At 41.1% G+C, this 27280-nt stretch overlaps 1 protein-coding gene across 3 annotated transcripts in view; it reads right to left on the reverse strand.

The window, feature by feature from the left end:
* The window catches only part of LOC122868031 (SRC kinase signaling inhibitor 1-like), a 100429-nt gene that overhangs the window by 10828 nt on the left and 62321 nt on the right, over positions 1–27280 (reverse strand). For 2 of the 3 annotated variants that reach the window (XM_044179568.1, XM_044179567.1), the window contains exons 4-19: positions 25503–25704; positions 22244–22373; positions 20522–20693; positions 14676–15601; positions 14039–14128; positions 13336–13376; positions 13065–13085; positions 11124–11284; positions 10339–10514; positions 9220–9350; positions 7437–7584; positions 4693–5017; positions 4046–4388; positions 3793–3935; positions 1452–1601; positions 1211–1312 (exon numbers count right to left, since the gene is read on the reverse strand). In XM_044179568.1, the coding sequence (XP_044035503.1) occupies positions 1211–1312; positions 1452–1601; positions 3793–3935; positions 4046–4388; positions 4693–5017; positions 7437–7584; positions 9220–9350; positions 10339–10514; positions 11124–11284; positions 13065–13085; positions 13336–13376; positions 14039–14128; positions 14676–15601; positions 20522–20693; positions 22244–22373; positions 25503–25704 (3261 nt within the window). The remainder of the gene's footprint in view (positions 1–1210; positions 1313–1451; positions 1602–3792; positions 3936–4045; positions 4389–4692; positions 5018–7436; positions 7585–9219; positions 9351–10338; positions 10515–11123; positions 11285–13064; positions 13086–13335; positions 13377–14038; positions 14129–14675; positions 15602–20521; positions 20694–22243; positions 22374–25502; positions 25705–27280) is intronic. The other variant, XM_044179569.1, reaches the window with a different exon arrangement.

Genomic DNA, 27280 nt, shown 5'->3' on the forward strand with positions numbered 1-27280 from the left:
AATAAGAGAGAAAGAGCCATTTCCGACCTTCCTCTCGTGTCAGCTTCACCTCCACCTGTGGTATTTGTTAGTCTTATAGACAGGTAGGTCCAATCATAAACTCTGACTGTTAAGAATCAAAAAGTAAAAATTTTACTTAAGGTCTGAGGACCGAAACAGCGTAAATAAAGTGAGCACAAGTGATCGACAGTGTGCAGGTTCTTTCAAAACTATTAACACAGAAGAAAACATGTTTGAAGACACGAATAGATGGCCAGAATCTGTGAGACACTGGGCTGCATTTAAAGTCATTTCCAGTCAACTGTTAAACGTTTAACAACCAGCCTGCTTTGTTTTCTTTTTAAAATCTAAGTGTATTTGATGTTGGTTCTTTTTGCAGAGTCCAACAAAGCTGCAATATACAGTTCACTGCTAAGTTTGATCATGGTGTGAAATGATTTTTCTACGTTTTAGGACTAATAGTAGTATTTCGGGAAAGCTTGATGGTCATGATATCATGATAGTACCGTTTACTGTGATATTTTTGGCTAGAATACTACATGAAAATTTGATACCAGCACATCCCTACTGCATTATAGGACAACTGACACTAGATTTTTGAGGCTGATACTGATAACGATATTAGGGAGTTTAAAAAACAAAACAATGACAATATATCGGCAATTGCCCCTTAATTATTTTGGGGTTTTTTAACAGTGGAATAATCAACTCATCAGTGCTCTCTGGTGTACAAACTATGTAATGTTGGCGCTGTTTCTATGACCTCGAACCTTATTTGACTTTTCGGTTCTGCAAATTCTTATCAGCTGACATACACACACGTAGATATCTACCTATATCTATAAGCTATTCTACAGATTCATTTATTGTATTTGGCGATTTAAATTCTTTTCATTTAACTTACACATGTTAAAATCAGATTTGCTTCTTCTGTTTCTCAAATTGACAAAATTATTTTCTGAAGTTTGTCTCTCTTTTCTGTGCTATCTGCCATTAAACCGGCCCAGTTTTTACAACTGTAAAAGCACTTTGTAAACCGTTTTACATTTTCTGCCCTGAACAGAGGAGTCGACATTTATTAGTCGTTATAAAGGCTTAAGTAAAAAAGAGAATTAAAAAGGGGAAAGGATGCCAAAGGGACAGTCAGAAGGAGAAGCACAGTCCACAGGCGTGGTAGGCGGAGAGGGCTTTTGGAGGTTTTAAAATTTACCTTTTTGCCCAAGGACCCAAAGGTGTAGGGAGGGGTGGGGGTGGCCTTTGGTGGGGTGCTGTACCTTTTATTACAATCTTTTACAGGCGTTCTCTGAAAGATCTTTGATCCGTGGTTGTTGAATGAAAGAGTGTGGCAGAGACATGTTATCACACGGATACGTAAAACCAAAACCAGCAACACAAATTATAAATATAAAACCTCTGTATAACTAATAAATCAATGATCTAAACTGTGGCACCTCTAGCTCAGCAATAATCTTCTCTTCGTCGTCCTCGTCTTGAATGGCTGATGCTGCGATCACAGGCGGGGTCGAGGCAGGTCGAGGGGTGTCAGAGGGGGTCCGCCTCAGCTTCACAAGAGTTTTAGGCATGTCACCATCTTCTTCCATCTTAAAAAGGAAAAATAAAGAGGGTAATTTCATTTTTATCAGCAGGATCCTTCTTGGTTGTCTGCACCTCCAAACTTGGTTTATACGACCAGTCATTACTTGCTGTAATTGTAATTGTAACTGTAATTTGAAGACCTAATGTAAACTGATTCATGTGTCTCTGTGGAGACACAGACCGTTAACTTCACTAAAATGTCAAAGCAGCATGTTAAAAGTAATTTCCATTGTGATACGATCTCTGTTTAAGCATCTCAGAAGCAGCTGACAGCCTATTGTAGAGTTCTCATGTACTTCGACATATTTAGTTTACCAACAATGGCTCTACAGCAACAAACGATCCAATCAGTGCAGTCCTGTGGGTGTATTGACAGTAAAGGTCACAGGACAATGGACTGACTCGTTGTTGAGAGCTTAGTGCAACAGTGATGTGCAGCTAGATGGCAACACACAAACATGGCACACAGTGTAAAGGTAACAGAGGAATCTCACAGCCACAAACTGTACATTAGGCCGTGATGAGCCCCAAACAACCAGCACTGAAAACATTAGATTTATTTAGCTGACGCTTTTATCCAAAGCAACTTAATAAGTGCATTTCAACCACGTGGATACACTCCAGAAATGTAAAGAATCACGTACAAATACATCAAATATGCTTCATGTGCTACATTTAGAAACAACAAGCGATAGAGAAAGAGTTTGTTTTTGTTTTTCCCAGAGCAGCTTCACCAAACTGACCACTGACCGAGTATCAATAACCCAAATATCAATACACAGATCCACTCAAGAACCGCAAAAGTGACAAAACAAGTTATGCAGAGCACTCAAGCGGTCAAACGTTACTGTACATGCGCTTCAACAGTAAAACATATACGTAACAAATATATGCGCTGCCATTTCACTGTTAATTAGAAGAAAACTCCTGAAAACAGCTGAGCTCCACAGAACTCCAACAGGAGCTGCAGAGGAGCATTTTGACAGTGTGGTATTAGTACTTTACATATTTTTTACTAACACTTATTAAACCACAAATTCACAATTTTGAGTTTCAACAGAATACTTACAGAAATATGGCAGTTATTTAGCACATTTCACCGACCTCAAACTGAACTTGTGTGTGAACGAACTGCCAAAAATGTAATCTAATAAGGAACTACTTGACGTTGATCAATTAGAAAAGGGCCAAGGTCCATGAGGAAGGTTTTCAGCACTTTGTTGAATCACTGCCTTGAATTCAGACTTCTACTCAGCAGGTTTCTCCACAGAGAGAGATCAGGGAGGCTTTAGAGCAGCAGCAGCAGCTTGTTCTTGCCTGAGAACCAAACCTAAAACTGCCCGCAGCCAACAGGAATCTCACTCTTCTCCAGGCTTCTTAATTACGTGGGTCAGAATCCAACTTGTCTCTCAACACATGTTTCTTAATCCCTACATACAAGACCACTGAGACTGCATTTCAAAGTGAAGCTGCATATCTTAGACACCTCGAGGCTTCCCTGACTGAAAACATCCAGGGCTTAAAATGGCTTCCTCTAATATTTTGGATCAGCTGTTGCAGGAAGGTCTGCATGAGATTTAGACAGATTCCCAACAAAATTCTCAACACAATACTGACGCTTTTCAACCAACAGCAGCACTATAAGAGGTGTGGTTCACCTGCAAAATGTCACTGAATTAGATGCAAAACAGCTGTTTCTGAAACTCAAAGCAGCTCTGCTTACATCCCTCAGTGACACTTGATGTCATATTAGTTGAAACAGCTGGCTGCTGTATGTTTATTTAGTGGCTCCACGGTTCACTTGCTCACAGGGTACAAACCCAGTCAGTGACCAGACAAGTGGGGCGTTTCTTTCATTCAGCTGTCATTCCAGGATCAAACATGGCTTTATTTACAATACCTAGGCTATATTAACATTGGCCCTGATCTGAAGCCTGGAGATCGGCTTGGAACATCCTTACTTTCACTTAAATGATGATCTTCACCCTGAAATTAATCTTCATAGCTTTAATTTAACTTATCATCAGCTGCTAATATTCAGGATATAATGCTTGCAAAGAATTAAGTAACCACTTAGCTTTTATTTAACAATGAAATGCACATAGTGGACAACAGAAAATCAAAGTAGATTAGGCTTCAGAAATGAATTACAAAAAAAACTTGCCTGAGCCTAAAAAGGTTCTGAAAGTGTCTCACCTTCAGATTCTTGGTGGTGACAATGACGTCTCCCGTGCGGTTGGTGGTGAGACCGTGTGCCGACGGGAAGCTTCGGCGAGGTGGAGGCGGAGGCGGAGACTTGGAGGGTTTCTCTGTACGATACCTGGTCACGTTGAGATCCACTGTAAACAGAGGAAAACTCTTCAGAACTGCAACATAAACCTGTAAAAGTCAGTAAATGAACAGAATTTACTGCACAGATGGTAGAAAAAAAAAAAAAGAGACGACTCACCCGACCCTCGATGTGAACCGGCCCCCTCCATACTGTTCAGCTTCTGGGCAGCCAGCTGCACTTTGCCAGGCTGCTGGTCCCCGCTGGCCGTGGTAGTTGAGGTGGTGGTGGCTGTGGTCCCAGTGGTCCCAGATGCAGGAGAAGTAACTGTGGTGGAGGTTATTGGGATGGTGATCTGGGGCTTGGGGGGCACTGCTGGCTTGTTGATGTGCCTGGCAGCAAAGTCGAGGTCCGGGATGGCCTTCATCAGCTCAGCCTGGGTCTCTTCCAGCAAGCGATTGATGTCCTGGGCGCTGAACTGGGTCAAGCTGGCACGCTTCTCCTCCCAGTCCCGCTCTGCCGCCTGACATATATACAGATATAGACAAATGATGAGCTGTAATATGCTAACTGCCACCAGGCAACGCTGGAAAAACAAAATTAAGACACATTGATGAACAGGTAAATGGAATTATAAACCGACTGCTGCTGCTGGTGTGTGCACTGGGTCTCAATCAGATATTTAAGTACCTTTAGATGCTATTTTAAATGTAAATGGATATTTGCCATCTGGCTAATCCTGACATAATGAGAATATGTATTCAGTGTTAGATTGCACACAGCAATGTGCAAATGAAGAAAAATACACATAATCAGCAGCTGATTACCAGTCTGACTTCGGCCGACACAGACTTATCGGCAGGACGCCGACTTGGGAGATCATCGAGAACCCGGTTTCTGAACGTCATTAAAGGCTGGATGTCCTGCTCGGGGCCCGAGGTGTCTGCGTCGCCGGCGGACATGGGCATCCAGTTGGCCAGGCCAGCGCTGGTGCTCAGGTCAGAGAGGCTGAGAGGAGGACTGTTCAGGATATCCAGGTCAGAGCTGCGACTCATGTCCTCCGCTCTCTTCTGTGATTGGCCGGAGAGGTCTTCAGGGCTCTTCCACACACCTTCTGTGACTTGTCTGTACATATAGGAGGGATACAAGAAACTACAATACACACAGGACACCATGAAGGTCCTGGACTGTGTTAGAGAAGCAATCTAGAAACTACAAGAAATAGAAGATAAAATACACAAAAATGATGCTTTGTCAAATTAACAACACTTATCAGAGCTGGAACTAACAATGTTTTTGCACTTTGTGCTTTATTAGAGTCAACAGTAGAGCGATGACAGGAGATGAGGGGAGAGAGACAGGGAACAACACGTATGGTCAGCACCTTAAACCCCTCGGGCACATTATTTTTACATTTTTTTAATTTATTTATCATTTGGTCTTTTCAAAATGTCAGAAAATAGTGACAAATTCTTTTCACAAATTCCCAGAGCCCAAAGTGACGTCCAAAAATCATCAGCAGAGCAAACTGGTGCATTTTAGAAGATGGAATTACTATAATAAATAATAATGTTTATATAATGCATTTTTTGCTTGATAGATGACTTAAAAACGATTGATCAATTACCAAAACTGTTAATTTATTTCCTGTTGACTGACTAATAGATTTCAAGGTGGGGTGTGCAATTCTGGAGAAATCCAATATCACGACAAACACCATGATATAGAGCGAATGACGACACAGCAAGTAATATAACTAGCGTTAGCTAGGTTGTCGGTTAGCAGACCTTCGCTACAGCTGCTGTTGCGAAGCTAACAGCCAGAGAGGACGAGACGGTTTCCCAGAGCCAGCACAGCAGCTCCAGACAGCGATACTCACAACTCTCCTGCTGCTATAGCTAACATCACAACAACAGCAGCAGATCTTGGCAAACTAGAAAGTCAGCTGAATGTCCGTGGGCAAGTCATTTAACGTTACCTGACACACAAATCACGGCTGGAATAGTGTTGTGTGGCTCGGTCCGAGCCTCATTGTTTGTTTCCCCATTTACAGAGCCAGGGCTGAGTACAAACACCGGAGTGTTTTTCAGCGCTCACACTGAACGGACAGCTAGCGGACTGAGAGGAGATATTCGCTGAATTTGACAAAAAAAGACGTGTATTGGATTAGAATCGCATACCCCACCTTTAAGTTAAAATACACCTGAACTACCATAAAAATGTTTGTTTGTCAAATTACAAAAGTACTTTATCTACAGGCCATTACCTTATGAGACATGACTGTATAAAAATATACAGAATACAAATGCCGTATGCCGTACTGGAGAAGAGCTATGTGACGTGTTTTAATTTTGATGAGCTTGCATTGAAGCTCAATCTCGCTGCATGTGCATTAAGTACCAAAAGCTTGGATCGAATGTTTGGTCAGATTTGTAATCTTGTTTACAGATTCTTCGATTCGATACTTCCTGATTTAGACTCTATTTAAGCTGCTTGTGTTTAGGCAAAATATTACGTTTGAGAGCATTAGCTTCTTTTGTTAGATTAAAACAAGGGTTTTGTTGAAAAACATGTTTACATTTTTCAATGTACGGTGTGGAAAAAAGTATAATTTTGATATCAGTGCTGAAACGCTAGTATGGTATCGGCACTAGAACAGAGACATTTCAAATGATGGAGGCCTACCTAGAAGTGGATTCTCAACAACCTTGTTAACAACATGCTCTGATGAAATGAGCAACTCTTCTAGGATGCTGGTCAGAGTGATGAACTCACTCTGACCAGCACATCTCACTATTAACTGCAACATTAACATTGAAATGCAGAGAGTGTTGCTCCAGTCTGCTCTCAGTAAACCTCCTCTGATGTATCGCTCAGTATTCAGACCTTTTTCCTTCAGGACTTACAGATGATTATTTAGTATTTGATGCTGCTGTTTATACGTCAGAAATAATTTTCCATCACTCATATAAAACACAAGAATGGGCAGGAGAGGAGCATGATTTCTGTGAAATGTGTTAAACGTATCCTTAGGAATCCTTTGTGTCTACAAATAAAGGGTATTGAATTTCAACATTTTATTTTAGATGAAACACCAAATTAAATGACAGACTGCAGAAAAACATTTTTATCCCTTATTTTTATATATTGTTATTCTGTTTATCTGGCCTTGAGTTTTCCTGCCTCTCCTGCACAAGCTTTTGTTTACTTTAAATTCGTGTACATCTGAGTATATGTAGGTAAAAGTGTTTGTATAAAGATGAATAAATAAATAAAACCACTTTTATATTTGTCAAAGTAAGGAATCATTTTGGTATCGTACCGAAATTCAGGTATGACTTTGGCCCAAGGACAAACTAGTAGATTTTAAATAATACCCAGCCCTATTATTCAGTGTTTAAACAAAATGAGTGAGTGTAAGGTACAAGGAGTCTTTAATCTTACAGCAGGCTCACAGAAAATCACAATAAAAACATCTACAAGAGGAGAATACGTGGCATGTGATCTGACCCGGTTTAATAAGAAAGTAAGGCATTATTTGAGCAAACTGAGGAGTGTTTGATATGTGTACCTGCGGAGCGTGCTGAGCGCATCAGTCATGGTGTTGCAGCGCTTCAGCAGGGCGTCCAGGCGGTGAGGCTCCTCTTTCAGGAACTTAACAGCCTCCACCTCCACCCTCAGCACCACCCGCATCTTACTCTGCAGGCTGGGGAACTGGTCTGCATGGGAGGGAGAGAGAAAGGGGATAAGGAGGGGAGAATGACAGGAAGGGAAAGACAGATGGATGAAGAGAGAAAGTGGCATGTCAGAGGGACGTGTTGACATAATGATGTGTGGGAGAATGGAGGCGGAGAGCGAGGTAAAGAGGGAGGGAGGGGAGATTACAGGAAGGGAAGACAGGATGCCGTTTCTGTCGCAGCTATTTGAAGCCACTGGATTTTCCTGTCATATCCACAAAGCTTCAGCGAGGAGGATTCAGTGGAGGTCGGCCAAATGAGAGGGAAGGGCATGCTAGACGCGCAGTAACAAAAACAAAGTCTGTGCTCATCTGTGGGTGTGTGTGTGGACAATTCACAGCCAGTATTTGAAATGTTGAACACTCAGCTGTCCTGAAAACTGCCCACCTGCCACTCAAATACTGAATCAAAGCACAGTGTTGCATTTGTAGGCACCAGGTGGACATGCTAACTAGGAGTGGTCAGCCTACACATTATTATAACGAGGCCCCCTAGAGCTTTGGAATTAATATTCAAGATGGAGAGTGGACGTACACGGGTCAGAGTAGCAGGACAAGAGGCTAAACATGAAACTTCATGAATATCAAGTCTGAGAAGATTCATAAATATTCATCTGTGACTTTGTATAACATCACTTTAACATACTATTATGTATGTATTCTAGCAATAGTACTATGACCCACAACTACAACTACAGTACTACACTTGGGTAGATTTATGAGTGGAACTGTTTTAGACCATTTGAGTGATTGAAGTAATGTCAGTAAGTATTTACATCATCATACAGTAGCTTTACTTTAGTAACCACATTATACTGTACGACATGCAGCAAAAAAAGACTACTTGGAGAAAAATGTGCAACCAGTAAAGAATACTGGCATTTTATATCTGGTCTTAAAAAATAAAATCTAACAAAACAAAATAGTGCCAATTTGTGGGTGGAGTATAATTAAGTATAACCACTGGTTACTACTGAAGACATAAATCTTAAAAAACAGCTCACAAATATATAGTTTCATTTATTTTTTTAAACAGCTGGTCACTGTAGTTTTTAAGCAAACAAACAGGAGGAAATAATACATTTGCTGAGGACTATTTTCAACAGAAGATTAATACACATTTGATTGCGTGTGTGTGGGATTGATTAAACTACAGTGTGTGTGTGTTCATGGTAATGAAGGAACACGTCACCCAGTGCAACAGTGCGGCTCACTGATGTGTTTTTAATAGATTAATGGACAACAATGGAGCTCTGTGGCACAGAGGAAGAAGATATATCTTTGATACACAAACAATACTTATATACAGAATATCACCAGCCTTATCCTTTAAAGAAACATGCACATGTATAACGAGGCTGCAGCAGTGGTGAAACAGCAGGGTGGGAAAGTGAGCGTAAGCCAGGCAGTACAGGGACTTTTTGAAACCAGCTGCCCTTAAATTTGTTGCAATTTAAGAGTAAAAGCACTGAGACAGAGAGAAAGCTACTAAATGACTGCAGCTCAGAGGGAAGCGTACTGACTGGTGAACAAAGTTGCAAAATGACTAAAGTGTACTCCAGAAAAGCCACCGCAATCACAGTGATCTCCAAACACATGCAGACATAACAACTCTTACTTTTGAGCTCAGTGAGCGTCTCTCCCAGCATCCTCAGCTCTTTGCTCTTCTGCTCCACATCCTGCTCGGTCACCAGGCCGTGATTGACTGACGAGTTCCTCTGCAGCTCCTCCACTGACTTCTCCAGGTCACTGTGGAGGACCAGGTCACAGATTCACATCACTCAGTACTACATGTGGTCAATAACGTTCGAGTCGTCTCCTTCATGCCACCATTACCCATATAGCAGACATTCTTGTTTAAATAAATGTCTCATTTTCACAATGCTGCATGAATTTATTGACTTTCTGTGGAAGCCACTTTGAGTTTTTATGTAAACAGAATCTGTGTCAAAACACTAGGGAATAGCTGCAAATTAGAAATAGCTGGCACTGCAGTGCATTTTAGGTATTACAGGCACTGCCGACACTGTTGTGTCTTCAGGGTCTACATGACCATCAGATGACACATCTACATAGATTCTAAGAAAATTTGAATTCAATTAGACCATGTATGTCCGATCTGTTGTCCGATGCCAAGGTCCTTTTTGAATACGGCTCCTCATTGCCAATAAAATCAAAACTAATTTTTGTGCTGACTATACTCACTCTATTCTTCTACGGGGGCGTGTTCTTCTTTACTGCACGTGATGACATAATGTGCATCAGGAATACGTCTAGCCGGGGATCATTTGAAATGTTTCAATTCTAGTGACAATACCTGAATTTTGCCAAAACAATACTTTAGTCAATGAAAATGTTTTTTCTACAAAATCCTCTCTTTCATTTAAAAAGGAAGCCAAATATCTCAGATGTTAAATGTCGTCTAAAGACAAGAACTTTGCCTACATAAAAGAACAAAAACTGTGAAAATGTATATTTAAATTAGCAATTATCTGATCTGAGAATAAGTAAACACGATTATGAAGTGGACCAGACTTTCAATGCCAGCTTTCAGTACTTGACAGTTTTAGATACTCTGTGCTTTGGTTGGTACAAAAGAAGTATTGGGCATTGATATCCAGCCCTAGTCACTGTGTGTGAGGTCCTACTGTCTCTGTGTGTTCCTCTACGCCAGTGCAACCAAGACAAATTACCCTCTCTTTTATTGTTGCATAAATCAATTGTGCTCTGAACTCACTGCAGCTGCTGGATTAGCAGCTCCTCCTGGTTGAGGTACTTGAGTCTCTCCTCCTCCACTAGGAGGCGCTGTCTCTGGAGCGGGTCCTCCTGTGTGCGCATGGCGTCCAGCATCATGAGGCTCAGCTCTGACTCCGTCTGCCTCAGCAGGGACAAGACTGAGTCCTGGTTCTCCAGCTGGAACACCAATGCACAGTTTTTACAGTTTTTATGAGCATGCATACCCAAATATACACCAAGTTACTAGTTTTCATAGGTACACCATGTTGAAACTACTGCGTTGTAATACAACAGCCCTGAAATAATTTCTACTTTTATGAAGGTTATAATGTTCAGCTTTTGTTGAAAACGGTTTTAGAGAGGTATTCAACTATAATAATAATAATAATAATAATAATAATAACAACCACAATAACAATAATAATAACAACAACAACCACCACCAATTTGGGGCAGTTTGTATGTCTACTGAAAGTGCTTGTTTTTGTCACTGACAGGTCAGATTATTATTCTAAGTGTCTGACAACATTATGGAAAGGACCCTGCAGAGATAGTCCTTTTTGTTAAAGAGTAAGATCCTTTTTGTTTAACCAGAAACAGCCGGATATCGCTCTCCTCAAAGACTCGCAAATCATCGTAACACTTAATTCAAACTCGACAGAAACAAAATAAAACTCACCAAAACCACCAAACTGCCAACTGAGTGTATATACTTATAAACTGCACACACACACAAAATTAAACTACTGTTTTGGACCCCCTTTATTCACCACTCTGCATACACACCTGCATGTTGCGTAGCTGCGACAGCTGTTTGCGCAGTGCGTTGGTGTTCTGCTGCAGGCCTTGTAGGTGGAGCTGCATCTGCAGACGGGACACTGTCACAGGCTGGTTGGCCCCCGAGGGTGGAGGTGGCATTAGGGCCAAGGGAGCAGACGGTGTTAAAGCTGCCCAAGAAAAAAAGCAGGATTTCAATCCAAGGAACATTCTCCTAGCTTTGTTCTGGGTTCCTTTACAGCACAGTGGGACGGATAGAAGTTGTTCCAAAACACTGTTAGCAAATCAAAAGGTTTTAAATGAACGCTTGAGGGAAAAATTGAAGAACTGTACACAGAGCATGAGAGAAACCTTGACTCTTTAGAAGCCAAATCTCCAAAGGTTTGTCTCTCATGACCTCAAATGTCCATCCAGTAGAAAAACAATTTGACTGACTGGATACAGAAGATTGGTTGTTCCAGGATTTGGCAGCAGCAATTCAGGACAAGTTCTATCTGTGCTGTAGGTCAAGGGTGGAGATTACAGTCTTACACAGACGCAAACAGGGCCAGGAGTGAAAAACAGCATTTTCCACTAAATCAAAGTATCTCATTATAAAAGAGTCCCCAGACAGCCCAAACGTATGAGTGTTTCCAACTCGGATAATCCCTTGAAATGACAATGAATGCTATGCTCTGACAGTAATTAGGGTGTTGAGTCACACGCATCATGCAGAACGAGACAAAGGGAAAATAACTACAAGACAATCAATCGATAACAGATTTAAGAGTTGCATTTTAGGGCCACTAACTAAAATGAATGAAGAGCTGTGAAGTCTTGTGTCACCACCAGAAAACACATCTTCTGAAAGTAGTATCTCAAACACATCAGTGCCAACACCTCTACTGACAAGGTGACAACTTCCTGCTTTAGCTGCAGTGTGTCCTAGAAATTCGGACCAGGAGATCTGAAGCCACCGTGGGGGTTTTTGACCATATTGAACCATAATTCAAGACAGCTTTAGAAGAGCGTCTGACGAGCACAGTCGGCAGCACCTCTGAAACTCTTTGCAGTCGTCGTTACCCAAATGACTTTGTGCCGATTTTAACTGCAAGCACAAAGACAGTCCACACAGACGACAGTTTGAGTCAATTTGACTATTACTGGCTGAAGGAAAATATACACTTTCATCATTCTGGCAGGCAGATAAGTATCTCATCTTAACAGGAGAAAGACAGAAACGTAATGGGCTGAAGTCACAGGTTTAATTAAAAGTTTAGTTAAAAATCTGTGAAGTTCTACTGAGTTTATAGTAGAAATTAATGTTCAACTAACAAAACTACTCCAAAAGAAAAGTCCATTTTAAGTTGCAACAGATTCAACATATGCAGGCTTATCTATAATTTGACATAAGATCAAATATTTCCAATGCTGATGCACAATCGGATAACAAGAGAACATTAACTTAAATCGCAAAATCTCTTGGATACTTCAAACTGAGAAACAGCTGCTCAAACTGAACATTTTATCAAAAGAAATCAATTCATTTTGACCTTATTCATATTTCAAAACATGCAGTTTCATCAGCACTTGTGTGGCTGAAGCAGTTTTATATTTCACTATTTAAGAGGTGTGCACACAGAAGACTGCCAATACATTTTCCAATGCTCAATGGACTTTTTGAACATGGGACAGGTTTGGCTTCCAAAAATAAATCACTGAGCAAAAAAAAAAAAAAAAAAAAAAGAGGAGGAAAACCTTGACAAAACATGTTTTTGTTACAGAATTAATGCAACTCAATCTTACTAAGACAGACAGAAAACAAGTGGAAAGTAATGGACACCAGCTGAGAGGAAGGTAAGTCCTTCAGGAAGACACACACACACTTTTTGGAAGCTAACTGGGATCAAAATAAACACAGGCGGGTAGACGAGGGAACAGGTACCAGACACTTCAGGAACACATAGCTACCTTTCTTTTTAGTTCGTCCAGCTAAAACAAGAAGCATGGGCACCAGTTACACAGCAGCAAAAGCACATACAGTATGAAGAAGCTTGCAGAGTCAGCCATTACGATCACATATGAGGCACTTTAAGAATTATGCAGAGAAAATGAAATAGCGGCAGCTCTGAGAGAGGAAGAAGAGCCAATTTATGTGGCTATCAAACAGGCAGCAGTGGGGAGCAGTGACAGGCAGTGATAGGAAATAGTTTGTCTTTTTTTGGGGGTAGTGAGCACTTACTGTCAGTTCCTGAGCAGTCACTGGCTGACTCAATCTTCTCCCTGGAAGAGGCAAGTGTTAAAGTACTTACAGCCAGAACACACTATCGACTTAGCTACTGAGAAGCTATTGATATATGGCGGAAAATCTGGGAAATATATGTGTTGCTAGCAGCTTTATTCAGAATGTACTTTGTGGCGTGTGTGGATAGGAAATATAACTATTCCCTACATGATCAACAGTAGTGGGCAGTAAATTAAGATTTCAGACATGAATCATAATCATTTTCTCACGTCACCGACAGATGCTGTGTTGCTTAACAGTAATTTATATGTCTAGCTAAAGCAAAAAGTGTTCATGGTATGGACACTTTTACTTGATGTATTTTTCCATATTTTTCTAGTTTTGAGGGCAGCAACGTTGTACTAGGCCTTTTGGACGATCACATAAACAGTCGTTTATATATATATATATATATATATATATATATATATATATATATATATATATATATATATATATATATATATATATATATATATATATATATATATATATATATATATATATATATATATATATATATATATATATATATATATATATAGTGCACTAGGTGGAAAATAGAGATTGGTTTTGAACACAGCCTTCATGTGTGTTGAGGCAAACGTGTCGAATGTGTTTTCTCATACAGTATATTTGTGTGTGTGTCTCTCTCTCTTACGGGCTTTCTGCCTCAGGCGCTCTGCTCAGTACCCTCTGCAGCAGTCCGGTCAGGCTAGCTATCTGCTTCTCCATAGCCTCCATACGCTCCCTGGACACACACACCAAAGACACACAGAATACTGTAACTGATGTCTTTTACGTATTCGTTACATTTGTCACACTATCCAATTTTGCTCTACAAAAAAAGATGGTCTGCAGCCAGTTGTCAGTCGATGGCACAAATGAATAAACTGTGTGAACTCATCGCCCAAGATAATGACTGAGCTATATAGCTTGCTAACTGGTAGTTAGCTAGCTGGCATCATGCCAGCTTGGTGAGCTATTTAAGGCATGTTAACGGCTACAGCAGCTAATATGTCACCAGTTAGCTCAGCGATATCAGCAATACAGTTTAATTGGGTAAGGGGTTTATGAGTTAAACTTTTCATTTATAAGAGAATGAAAAGTTTCACTTCAAGGGATAAATATTGTATAGTGCTAAATATCTAGCTGCAGTGATCAGTGGCCATTGCTAAATAAATATACAGTGTACAATACATTGTTACTACAGTACATAAGAGTAAAATAATCATATCACTTTCACACTCGTGTTAATAACCGCACGCAGGCAGAAGTATGTGTTGAGGCCGTCCTACCTGGTCTCCGTCTCATTTCCAAGCAGAGGTGAGCCGAAGCCTCCGGCGCTCCCTCCCTCCCCTCCAGGACCGGCCATCAAGCAGAGCTGCTCTGAGGTGAGACCTAACCCTGAGCCCTGGCCCCTGGCTTTGGGACTGTCCCCAAACACAGAGGAGGTCACAGAGTCCCTTCTCAAACTCTGCCTCGCGGGGGAGCCCCGACCCGGCATGGTGCCCGCGTAGGAATCCCTCATGTCGGGTATCTTCTGTGGGGAGGAAGGTGGTGGCACCCGCAGCCCCATGGCCAACATAGACGCAGCGTAGGCGTCATTATAAAGCGGTCCTCCTGGTCTATAGAGAGCACCGCTTTCCATCAGCTCTCCTTGTAAAGCAGCTGCTGAATAGGAGGTGAGGGAACGCATTGATCCAGCACCACCTCCTCCTCCTCCTCCTCCACGGCGGTATAAGGAGCCATAGGGGTCTGCTCTGGCTGGTAGAGGGGAGTGAGGACCTCCTGCGAGACTCATCCGACTTGTGTCTGGGCCCAGAGAGTAGGGGTCCGCGTAGATACCCCCTCCCCCACGTTCGTCTCCCCGCAGCAGCACCATGCTCCTAGATCCATCATCGTCGGGCTTCACGTCCCTGCGCTCCAGGATGGCACTGGAGGAGGCACAGAACGCCGGCTGGGTGTGATGGGGCTGATGGAGCTGTGGTTGCTGGTGGGGAGAGGAGTGGTGGGACTGGGAGTGCGGGTGTGGGTGTGGCAGGGAGTGGGTGTGGTGGGCTGGCCCGGCATAGGAAGAAGGCCTGCCACCGCTGTAGAGGAGGCGGGCGCGGGACGGTGAGGCTTGAGGGGAGGCAGAGGAAGATGAATGCTGGGAAGACATGGGCGGGTTGCTGAGGCGGCGGTTGGTTGGAGAGTCCTGAGGTGCATACACCATCTCCCTCTATGAATACATTAAAAGAACAACAGATATAGAACTGGGCCTGTAATTATCAAGTAACTCAGTAGGAAATCAGTCTTAACTTTTTGGTCTTACTTTTAGGCCTCGGAGTAAAAGAATTTGATCAACTTTCTTTAATTAGAAAATGATTCCTGTCTAAATTTTCACCTTCTGTGGGAGGAGAGATATTTATTGATGACGATGAGGTTATTAAAAGATTTTAACAGGGAAAATGGAGCTTTGCAACAGTGATGAGAATTTCTGCAGTAATAAATCAAACTTTGATCGCTCTTACAGCTCCTATTTATCTAGATACAAACTAGATAATTAATTTGAGGGCACACACGTTAACAGGAAGTGTAGTTCAACAGGAAATTGGACAGTTTGATGGGTTAAGTGCCCACAGCCCCACAGAGGGTTTGCAACAGTATTGCTGCGTGCAAATAACTTCACAATACAGGCAAGATGTGGTGCTAATATAGGCACTGTTAAACAATGTGACACACAACTGAGTCAAATTATCTTCTATTTTAAACTGACATATGATTAGCTTGCAAGTCGAATGCAAATTAATTATGGGTAAATATCATTATGAGATTTAAGCTATTCATTTTGGCATACTCTTTTTTCGATATATACTACCTAGATAGTTTAGTCAGCTTTTAATTTTAATTTATTTAGTTTTTTTTAACTCTAAATGCAAACCAAATTAGGTATAAGGCAAGTTTTCAACAGCAGTCCCTTTGCATGATATTGTTATGCATCCTAGAATAAAAAGAAAATAAATAAATGTATAATTATTTGCATATACACATGACGACAAGACATACAAATGTTGCTGCATTTCGCATGTTACCATTTTCTAATATTTCAAACTGCATTATCGTGATTTCCATTTTGCAGGTGAATGTGGTAAAACAGCGACGTCATGCTCTATCCTAGGAATCATGTGTAGGAAGCTTCATAAATAACTCTACTCTGAGGTAGGAGTGTTTTTAGTCCTAATTTAACTTTCAGTGCGATTCCTACAGCAGGAGTGATTCTGAGAGGTTTGGTAAATACGGGCCCTGATGACATTTTATATGTATGCTCACTTTACCCTTGAAATTCTATTTCATTTTATATTTATTTCAAGAATCATAAAAAGGTGAGAAATGGCCTGGAAACTAGTTAATTTAAAAAACAAAATCTTTACGTCACAATGAGCCAGTGCAGTTTTCTGTAACAGTTTACAGCAATTCATAGATGCTGTTTCAAGATTGACAGGAAAGACTCCAAACTGCCCCCTTAAGTGCGTTTTAAGTTGCACTTGATAACTTATTGACAGACTGAGCATGAAGGGATTATCTTTTGGCATCAATCCCACATGTCAGAGAGAAAGGCAAAACAAAGCAGAGTATAACGGAGAGCAGCAGCAGAGTGTAAGTGAAAGCCCTGCGTCGGAGGGTACCAGCCAAGAGTAATAGATACAGCAAAGAAACACAAAAGAAGACAACACGTTAATTGGTTATGACGCACAAAGCTATCTCCTGGAGACGATGCAAATAGAAAACCAATATTTCTACATAATAACCCTTAGGCCTTTTACAACAACACCCTGTGGACAGCCTCGCAGCAGTCTAATGACTCTAGTGCCATCATCTTCCATCTTGTATCTTAGCAACAGCCTCGTATCGACACCATCCTATAACCGTGCTGAAGACAAACAGACATTTCATTCCACCTCCAAGACCCCCTGAAGTCGCAAGACGTCTATCGCAGGTACACTCCCGAAAGGTTTGTCCCATAGCGCCGTTCAAAACTGGCCTTTCTCCCGCTGCGGGAAATCAATCAATCTCATCCTTAACCACATTCTGTCCTCCAGTCCCAGGCCTGGATGGACTTCAGTAATCCTAGTCATGCTTTTGTGGTCTGCAATCAGGGAGTAATCTTGGTTCTGCTGGCTGGGGTTCAGTAAACACACACACACACACACACACAGATGTCCTAGTCACTCACCTTGGTAGTGGCGGAAGCAGCAATGTACCCCACACACATAAACCTCAAGGTAAGCCTGCTGGTTTGAGAAAGCTGTAAAACGCTAGGAAGGTTTCAGTGCCGTGCCACAATCTGAAGACGGCAACCGATCCCATGGGAGAGACAAACAGTTGACCTCCAAAACATTAGTTGCAAATCATGGACACTGACAGGCAGAAAAGCAACCAGCCACACTAGCATGTAAACAAAAAGGCCCCAGGGTGTTTGATTGACGTCAACAAAAACGACAAACGTGTCAAAAATGCCCTGCTGTCGACAACACTCACTTCATCTCAACTGTTTAACATGCATATTCGTTTTTCCACAGTGTACACACTGCATATGTCTGTTTTTTCTGTAATGTAATTTATCTACTTTATAATTTATTTAATTCTATAAAATCGGCATTCTCTAACACTTTAAAATTACTGCTTTCTCATTTCCATAATCACACTGTAATTAGACGGCAACAAAATGCAAGGTCTTGTACAGAAAACACTAACACTGCAAAACTGAATGACATTAGGCACTGTCTATCTAGTGGCAATGGTTTAATTTGCTCCAGCTGTAACCAAATGCATACAGCATTAGTAATCATGCTAATCAGGCTGATGCCACATTCATTTTGCCAGCAGCTGACTGATGAATTAAGATAAATCCTGTTGTGGCTCATCAATAAGAGCGCAACTACTGAACAGGAAGGATGTTATAGGTACTGGAATACTACGGAGATAAAGGAGGAGGACTTCTTATTCATTAATAGCTCTTACATCTCAAAACATTGTTGCTACTACCTGCACCCACTTGCCACTAGTGCAATTAGTAGAAACAATTAGTTGATCAACAGAAAAATAATTAACAATTATCAAAATTGTTGGCAGAGTCAGAGATACCTAACCTTTTTTGCACCAAGGACCATTTTTATGTTGACCACGTTGGTGTGGACCAACCATGAACAGCTCAGGGTATCACAACTGGAATAAAGGTTAGACTCAAAACAGGTCAAAGGTCAAAGTAGACATGTTTAAGTTCCCTCCCTCCTCTGAAGAAACCCTCAGACTATCTTAGGGTGCTTTACACCCGTGCTTCGGTTCAGTCGGTTTCCTGTTCACACTGGCTTTTTACAAACAAACCAAGAGCTGTAAGCACGACGTTAAACAGAGTGACAGGCAACTGATTTCAGTGATGTCATCCTGCATCATCAGCACAACACAGACCCACCTGGGGAAATAAAACTCCCGAGACTGACAGCAAGTCGTGCAGCACTTTACTGAACCTTGTGTGTATTTATCCTCTCTGGTGACACAAAGAGCTCCTTCTGGTTTCTGTAATGTAATGTGATTTTATGTTGTCATGTTAAACTGCCTGCGCTGATTGTCTGCTTAACATTGATTTTTATTAACTGCCTGCATTGTACATGTGCTTATTTGCATGATGCTGCCTTACTCCTCTAAGCTTTTCATCCCGTTCAGGTTTTGCTTTCTACTGTTTTAATTTTACATGTTTGCGTGCTTTATTGTTTTTAATAGCCGATTTAACACCTGGCCAATGGACAACAGTTAAAAATTAGCCTTTTGGCTAACACTGGCACATTGATGCTGATCAATGTGCATTGTCCCTGAAAATAAATAAAATCAAAATTAAAAAGAAATGTACTGGTTATGAGCATCATTAGGCGAAACTGCAACTCAGCGTCCTGTGTTTCACTCACTTTAATGAGGAACTGCTAAAACAAACAAATAGGACGTCCCTCCTTTTCAAGCAGTCTTGTCCCACTTGTTTAGTCCACACCAGAGTTCGACCGAACCAATCGGGCAGCAGCAGAGTTTGTAAATGTCTTATTACTGTCTACAACAGTAGTATGAAGAACCACTGGTTTAAAGTAATTTGTTATGCCAAATGCCAAACCAGATCTGCTCTTCTGTTTTGTATCATTGTACATTGAATATCTTGGTTTTAAACTGGTGGTTGGACAAAACACCAAAACAATTAATCAAAACAGTAATTGGCAGATTAATCAATGACTAAAATAATCATTGGATGCAGTCCTACTGCAGCAAACCCTAGTAGCATTAAGACCACCGTTAAAAGTAATGCTATATTACAAGTGATGGTTATATTAGAGTCACAGGTGGTAGAAGAGGTCATTCGTTAGTCACAGAGTTGTTGGTTTGATTCCCGGCTCTACGTTTACATGTCGAAGTGTCCTTGAGTCTATCATCTCTGAGTAGTGTTTATGCTATTTTACAGTCTGTCTGCATCCAGCTTAGTCAGCACCGGTGATGTGAAGGACTGGCACTGGTCCAAGAACAGTAGTGCTGGAGTAAGGTCACATGACTCGCTCATACCCTCTCAGAGAGAGACTAACTTATGTTTGGACACATTATGTAATGCAAACTAGCGTTTGTAAACACACAGAAATAATATCAGAGTTACGTGGGGGATGGATACTGGCGTGGGGGTGAATAAATAACAATTTTCAAGGGGAATTACAAAATGTATTATTCGCGGGATGATTTGGTTGGCTGCTATCTGCCACTGCCAGAAAGAGACAAGTGTTTGTCTCGCTCCCTAATCTATGAGTCATAAGCCAGCTGCACAGAGAATGGATTGGTTATGAAGGAAAAGGTGACTGTGACTGAAGCAGGATCATTTTCTTGGCATCAGTTTACATTTTGGCATCACAATAATAAAAAGCTAATATGGATGAAAAGTCACAAATACTGTACAACATCTCAGTCATTCTCTTTTCTCAGGAACTATGACTCGACTTTTCTACATCATTGAAAAAACTCTTGTAAATCCTTAAAATTAGGGGAACTCGGTGATGCAGAAAAACATATCTGCACCCACACAAAGATGGGGGAACGAAATGACACAATAACGTACACACACACAAACACTTACCCGCAGGTCTCCGTTAGCCAGGTGTGGGTTGTGGTGTCCGGGGTAGGTGCCGTAGATGGGCTCTTTGCAGTAAATCTTAATTACGCAGCGGTCCTGAACATCCCGCGGGTCCTCCAGCTCATAGAAGACGTTACGGGTCTCATCTTTGATCAGCAGAGCTGTGCTGGGAGACCTGCACATCAATAGTCATCAAAACACTGATAAATAGTCCATGCAAAGACAATTTCAGCACCAATTACCCGCTAATAATCAGTGATGTACATTCATTTACTGACTAGGAGGAGAATTGGAAGATCTTTAACTGCATGAGGCACCCGTAATGAGAGAATCAACTGGACGCAGTCTCATATTGAATTCATCAGAAGTGTAATATTCAGTGAGTCTGGAGTTAAGAGTCCTGCTGACAATAAGAAAGTGAATTGTATGTGTCGCTGAGCAGTTTCAGAGCACATTATACAGATAAATCTATAATTAACAGCTTGATGAGAATGATGAGAATCGTTGGGAAAATGGGAACACTATTTGTCCTGTATACAACCTCACTGAGAAATACAACACAGTGTAACATCAGGTCTGAGCTTTAAGGTCAAAATGAAATTGAAATTAATTTTTAGTAAGAAATCAATGGTTGTTTGTACTTGTGTACTTATTCGGTCAACATGGTAAATACCAAAAAAGCATACATTTAAATGTCATTTATTTTTCTGCAGTGATAGCGCCCCCTGCATTAGTGTTGTTAGCTGTTGCTGATCCCATCTGTGATTTGAACACTCTTGAACAATACTCCGTACATTACTCCGTGTCGCGATTAGACCCTCCTCCTTTGTATAATGTGTAAAAAAAAAAAAAAAAAAAAAAAAAAAAAAAAAAAAAACTTTAAAAAAAACGCTGCAAGTGTGCAGGAGCTGACGATGACTCAGCAGCTGTTGAAATAACATGAACAAAAAGTCTAGGGGGAATGAGTGCTAATGTTAGCAAGCTAAGCTAACTATCTTCCAGTTGTTCCACCACTAGTTAGCCTAGCCTGCTAGCTTCCACTTCCCGAGTGGAATGCAAACTTAATGGCACAATAGGTCCTCCCAAATACTGAATGTTGTAAAAGGTCAGACAGATTACAGTACATCCCTAATTTCTGACCAACACTAAATGGGCTTATGAGTAGTTATTAACACACTATGGACTACAGGAAACTAAGTTTAGAGACTGTTCCCAAAAATATGTCCAAAAATGCTTTTATAGTCTTTTCATGTGTACAACTGGTGTACTATCGTTATAGTTTATGTTTCCTTATGCAAACAATGAGGAGAATTCAAACTTCAGTTCGACTTTAACTTGTCATTTCAACATTTTCAGCTTTGACTCTAAAGATGAGATTTTATACATGTCCACTTGTGGCCTGGAAAGAGGCTATTTCACACCTCTTTTGGCTTTATTGATTTTTATCTGTTTGTTTCATTCTTTCCTGATTTCCTTCTCCATCTGTTTACAAAACTTATTATTTGTATTTCTGCGTCTGAGGATGAAATTGCAATGTGTCACTCACACTGCTCACCTTGTGATTGATTCATAAAACTTGCAATGCAGTGCTGCATATTTTCAAAAAAAACATCTAGGCCAATCAATGAACATGAAGACAGGTCAATAACTTGTCCACATACATTATATTTACACACACACACACACACTTTAATTGAGAGTGAGTTTCATGGATCCCAGGCGTACCTGAGCATGGCCATGGTGAGCCTCTGGGGGAACATGTGCACGATGAGGGCCCTCAGAGTATCCAGGCTGGTCAGCTCGTGGGTCAGGTGCACCCTGCGCGTCTCCTCCCCAAGCTGGAGGAACAAGATCCCTGCATTTATGGATGGGGAGGAGCAATGAGGGAGATCCACGATGGTTGAAAGGGGGGGGAGGTAATGAAGTTTAGAGTCAGGGATGAAAACAGAGAGTGGAGGGGACAATTTTCACCTCAAAATATTAGTTTTTTTGTGCCCGCTGAGAGTGTAGAAGAATCAACTAAATACCCATTTTAGCTTGAACAGTGCATTCAAACCCAGAGACACACAACAGTTACCTCACAACTACTGACACTCCCACCTCTTCACACCTCCTCACAGCTCTGTCAAATCGCTGCTCTAGCCTCCCTCTGTCTTTCCCCTGACAGTCTACACTAACGCATTTCTGTCATTCAGAATTCACCGAACCATGGTCACATATATATAACCCTCGTCTATGCACCATGTCTACACTTGGTGCATAATGGCTTACGTTTCACTCACTACTACTGTTGATATCTGTATTTACAAAGTGGGGGATGCGTAGGACTGCAACTGTGATGTTGCTTTGTAGTTCAGGGGCATCGAGCACAAGATTTTTCACAGATTTTCTCTGGAAAAAGGCAAATAACCAACACAGCAATAAACACTATAGACTGGAATCAATTGATAGTATAAAATAGTGACTGTGCATATAATTTACAAACTGAAAAAAAAAGAGAATTTAATATTAAGTTACTTTTTAAGAAGCTATTTCGAGCCTCAGATGTGGCCTGTATCCTGTGCTGTCTCAATAAAGTGAAAAAGTGGTGCATAGATTGATCGAAATTTTGACGCATTACTATATAAAATGAAATAATGGTCAGACTGTACATATTTCTTGTAACTTCAGCTAACATCATTCCTAGGTTAGCTTGGAACATTAATTCTCCTTTGTGCCGTGATTTGTATCACACCTGAACAAATGTCCCATGAAGCGACACAATCATCATACACCTGGAAGATGTAAGTTATATCAAGTGTAGAAAGAGAAAATTAACTCAGTGAGAGATGTGTTTTAACACATCATGTACAAGTTGGTACATGATGTGTTTTAACACTATTTTAACTATTTTTAGCTTTTTGTATGGTTACATGATGCATTTAGGTATAAATTACCATAAACTGACATTGTTTATTTGTAGTATTGTACATGCATGTATTATTAACAAAGCTTCAATATTCTACTGGTAGTTTGTGAATTGTTTTAGAAAAATTAGAAATTCTTAACACATGCTCTGTCAAGAACTACAATCAATCATCGGTTGCATTTCATCGCACGTTTTCGAACTCCTGCAAATGCATCACCCTCCTCTTCATATGCGAGATACTTTTAAGAAGCACATGATTTTGCTTCTTGCCTGAGCCATTAATCAAAGATGACAGGTAGCTTGGCAAGATCATTTGGAAGTATTAGACAGCTCTGTTTATATTCAGCGTTCCGATAGGCAGTGGACCGAAGTCTGACTTTGACTTGACGCTCGGAGGGTTTTAACAGGTTTACTAGATTAACACTTGGTGCCTTCAGTCAACTCAAATAAGTGATTCCCTGTAAGAGGACGATGCTATAGCATCTCAACTTATGTGTCTTGTTTGTTACTGCTTGTGAAAAACATCAAATGAGGTTAATCGTTTACATGCATGGACACGTCCAGTGTGTGACTGGCTTTCAACTTGTCAATCAAAGCCAGGGTAGTGAAAATGAGGGTACATTAACTTGAAGAGCCCCCAAATCGAAATGCTGGATGTTATCAGTTGAGTCACCGGCCTCTTGTTTCACAGCGTCATTGTACTCAAACACAGGAAAACAGCATGGTAGGCCGACTATTGCAAACTAGACCTAAAATGATCTAACTGATAGAAATAGAGACGAGTAACGGAAAAGGAGGATAGATCAGCACGACTCAGGAAGCGGTGTCAAACGCTGCCACCACTTCCTGTGCTGCCGTCATGTTAGACAACACTAAAGGCACTAAAATGGGAGTCTTACAGGTAAAATGTGTAAAACGACATGACATGTAGGCCGTTATCGGAGGGGTAGCTGCTGTGTCGGCAGAGGCCATGAATAATTTTTCTGATAATTCTAGGAGAGCTGTATTAATGAATAACACTAAGAGTCTACAGCCATGCTAGCAGCTCTGTGAGAACAGTGGTGCTTTGAGCTAAATGCTAACCTCAGCATGCAAACATGCTGATATTAACATGCTGATGTTAAGCAGGTAATGTTTACCATGTTCACCATCTTGATTTGGCATGTTAGCATTTGCTAATTCGCACTAAATACAAAGTACAGTTGAACAGCTGAGGCTGACGGGAATGTCATTAGTTTTCCAGGTATTTGGTCATAAACCATAGTTTTGGACAAATTAACAATTTTGACCTGATGAAACGTCACACGATCACCAAAGTTATTACAATTCATCCTGAGGGGAACATGAACGGGAGTACCAAATTTCATGGCAATCCATCCAAACGTTTTTGAAACATTTCACTCTGAACCAATGTCAACCTGATGGTGGCGCTACATGACAAATCAGGATGAGTAGGATTCATCATCTGGGGACAAAAAAAACTGTCATGGCAATTCATCCAATAGTTGTTGAGATATTTCAGTCTCAATCAAAGTGATGGACCAACTGACACTGCCATCCATAAAGAACGCCACAAGAAACAAAACTACAAACTACTAACAAATATCAGTCATAATGTTGAAATTTTAGAAAATATCTACAGATAAGAAAACAAACGAACCACCAGCACGTAACAATATAAATATTCAAACTGGCAACTCAAGTCGATAAAGCTGGATTCAAAAACTAAACATAGAAATCTTATTGCACGACTTGGGGATAAACTCGGGAGATATGAAACTGAAACCTACTTTGTACAGCACTACTTCAATGTTCTACTGTAGTCAGTTTCTAGTGATATCATATATAGTCACACCATATCATGTTAACCCCATATTATCTGAGGGAAAAAAAAAAGTATTTGTCACTTTTCATGCACAGCAAATATGCACGTACATTGAATCATAGAGACCAAACTAAAAACTATGCTAGCAAACTACTGTAGCTGATGTAACAGATGGACCTGTATCTTATTGACAGCCACAAATCACGGTGTAGCACAGAGTGCAGATTGTTTCTTAAAGACAGTGGCCTGACCTGGCGCCCGCAGCTTGGCCTGGCTGGACGAGCGGGCCAGCGGCAGGCTCTGGCGAAGCCGGTTCATCCGGTTAAAGCCGATGGGGATATCAGGCTCCGACATGGTCTCCAGATTTTCAGCTGACGCAAAGGATACCCTGTTGGCCTGGTCAGCAAGAGCCGGCTGTGTTGGGCTGAGTCGTGTCACACGTGGTGTGCGAGTCTGCAAACACGAGATACGAAGTTAGGAGAGGAAAAATAAACATGCACAGAAAGAAAGAACAGGATGATGGTGAGTCCTTTCTTTCTGCTGTGATGACAGTAATCAACGAGTTGACACCAAAAAAAAATGTAGAACACACAGACAAAATGGCCTCGGGAAATCAATGCAAAGAAACAAAACAGCGACTGACAAAGAAAGCTTTTAGCACATAGGCACAGACAAAAACAGTTTACCTCAGACAAAGGAGCCTTTACATCTTCCTCTACCAACAGAGGCTCAACAAAAAAGGAAGCTGAATCTTGAAGATAAAATTAGAGCGCCTCAGACGGAGCAGCTCAGCCAGCCAGGTTAAACCAGCCGACTAACCAACATTAGAATCAAAATACACCCAGACTGCCCTCAGAATCCACCTGCATTAATAATGATGGACAAAAACTATTGAACAATGCTTCAATTCAATTTTTTAGAAGAGGAGAGTGGAGTGTGTAGAAACGATGATAAAAAACTGGGCAGGCAGCAGTGAAATGTTTCTGAAGAAAGATAAAATAAATGGATGTTAGTCCGCAGCTACTAGAAAGTGCTCTGGCCCTGAGCAGACGACAGCGAGCTGACTTCAACCAATCTGTGAAGAACTGAGCAAACACGAGCATTGTAATGCTAATGACCACAACAAAGCCAAACTCGATCTCAACAGCTTACATCCGTAATGCAGATTACCACTGATATTTCACCTGTCCAGTTTGAACCACCGGGGAGCCCAAATTGTGAAGGACCTCTCATTACAGCACTACGAGGAGCTGCTGCAGCAGGTTGGCTTTTAATGAATCCTCACTGACAGACATTTTCCAGCCCAAAGAATACAGTAATGAGCTCCCACAGTGCTATGTGAAGCCAGCTCCGATTGCCTTCTGCATCTGTGGTCTTTGCTTAGTCCTCGCAAGCACTATATGGGTGCCGTTTGATTTCTTGAGGCTACAACAAACTAAGAGCACGCAGGCATGGCACTCAGCCATGCATGTGTACACAAACATGTAGGAAATACTAACAATCGTGTCAAAAGACATGAACATTAAAGATAAAATGCACTGCAGACACACATGCATGCACACATACAATCTGTTGCGCCAAATTATCTCTTGGGGCTTTGCTTCGTCTACATTAATAATGTCCTTAAAAATGCTGAAACCATCCACACGCATCTCTTAACACTGAGAACAGCCTGACAGATTATGTGTGCTGCCTCTCATATGTTTGGAGATTTATGGTCTCGGAATGTGCTTGTCAGCCAGACGCTGCACACCTTCTGCCTTTAACCACACAAGAATCAGGCTACTGAGGAAGAAAAGAAGGCAGTAACTGGGAATTATAAAGTTTGTGTTTCGTGAACTGTGAAGAAAAGAAGAGAGAGAGAGCAGACAGAGGTTAGGAAAAGGGTATGCCAGAGCTTATATGCACAGGAGAAATGAAACATGGAGAATGAAGAATACCAAACAACAAAAGGAGAGTAGAGAAACTCAAGGATGCATGAAGCGATACATTCTCTAACTTTTTCCTAACTAGTTTCCATTTTCTCTTG

Source organism: Siniperca chuatsi, linkage group LG20 (assembly GCF_020085105.1).
Source record: "Siniperca chuatsi isolate FFG_IHB_CAS linkage group LG20, ASM2008510v1, whole genome shotgun sequence".
Lineage (NCBI taxonomy): Eukaryota > Metazoa > Chordata > Actinopteri > Centrarchiformes > Sinipercidae > Siniperca > Siniperca chuatsi.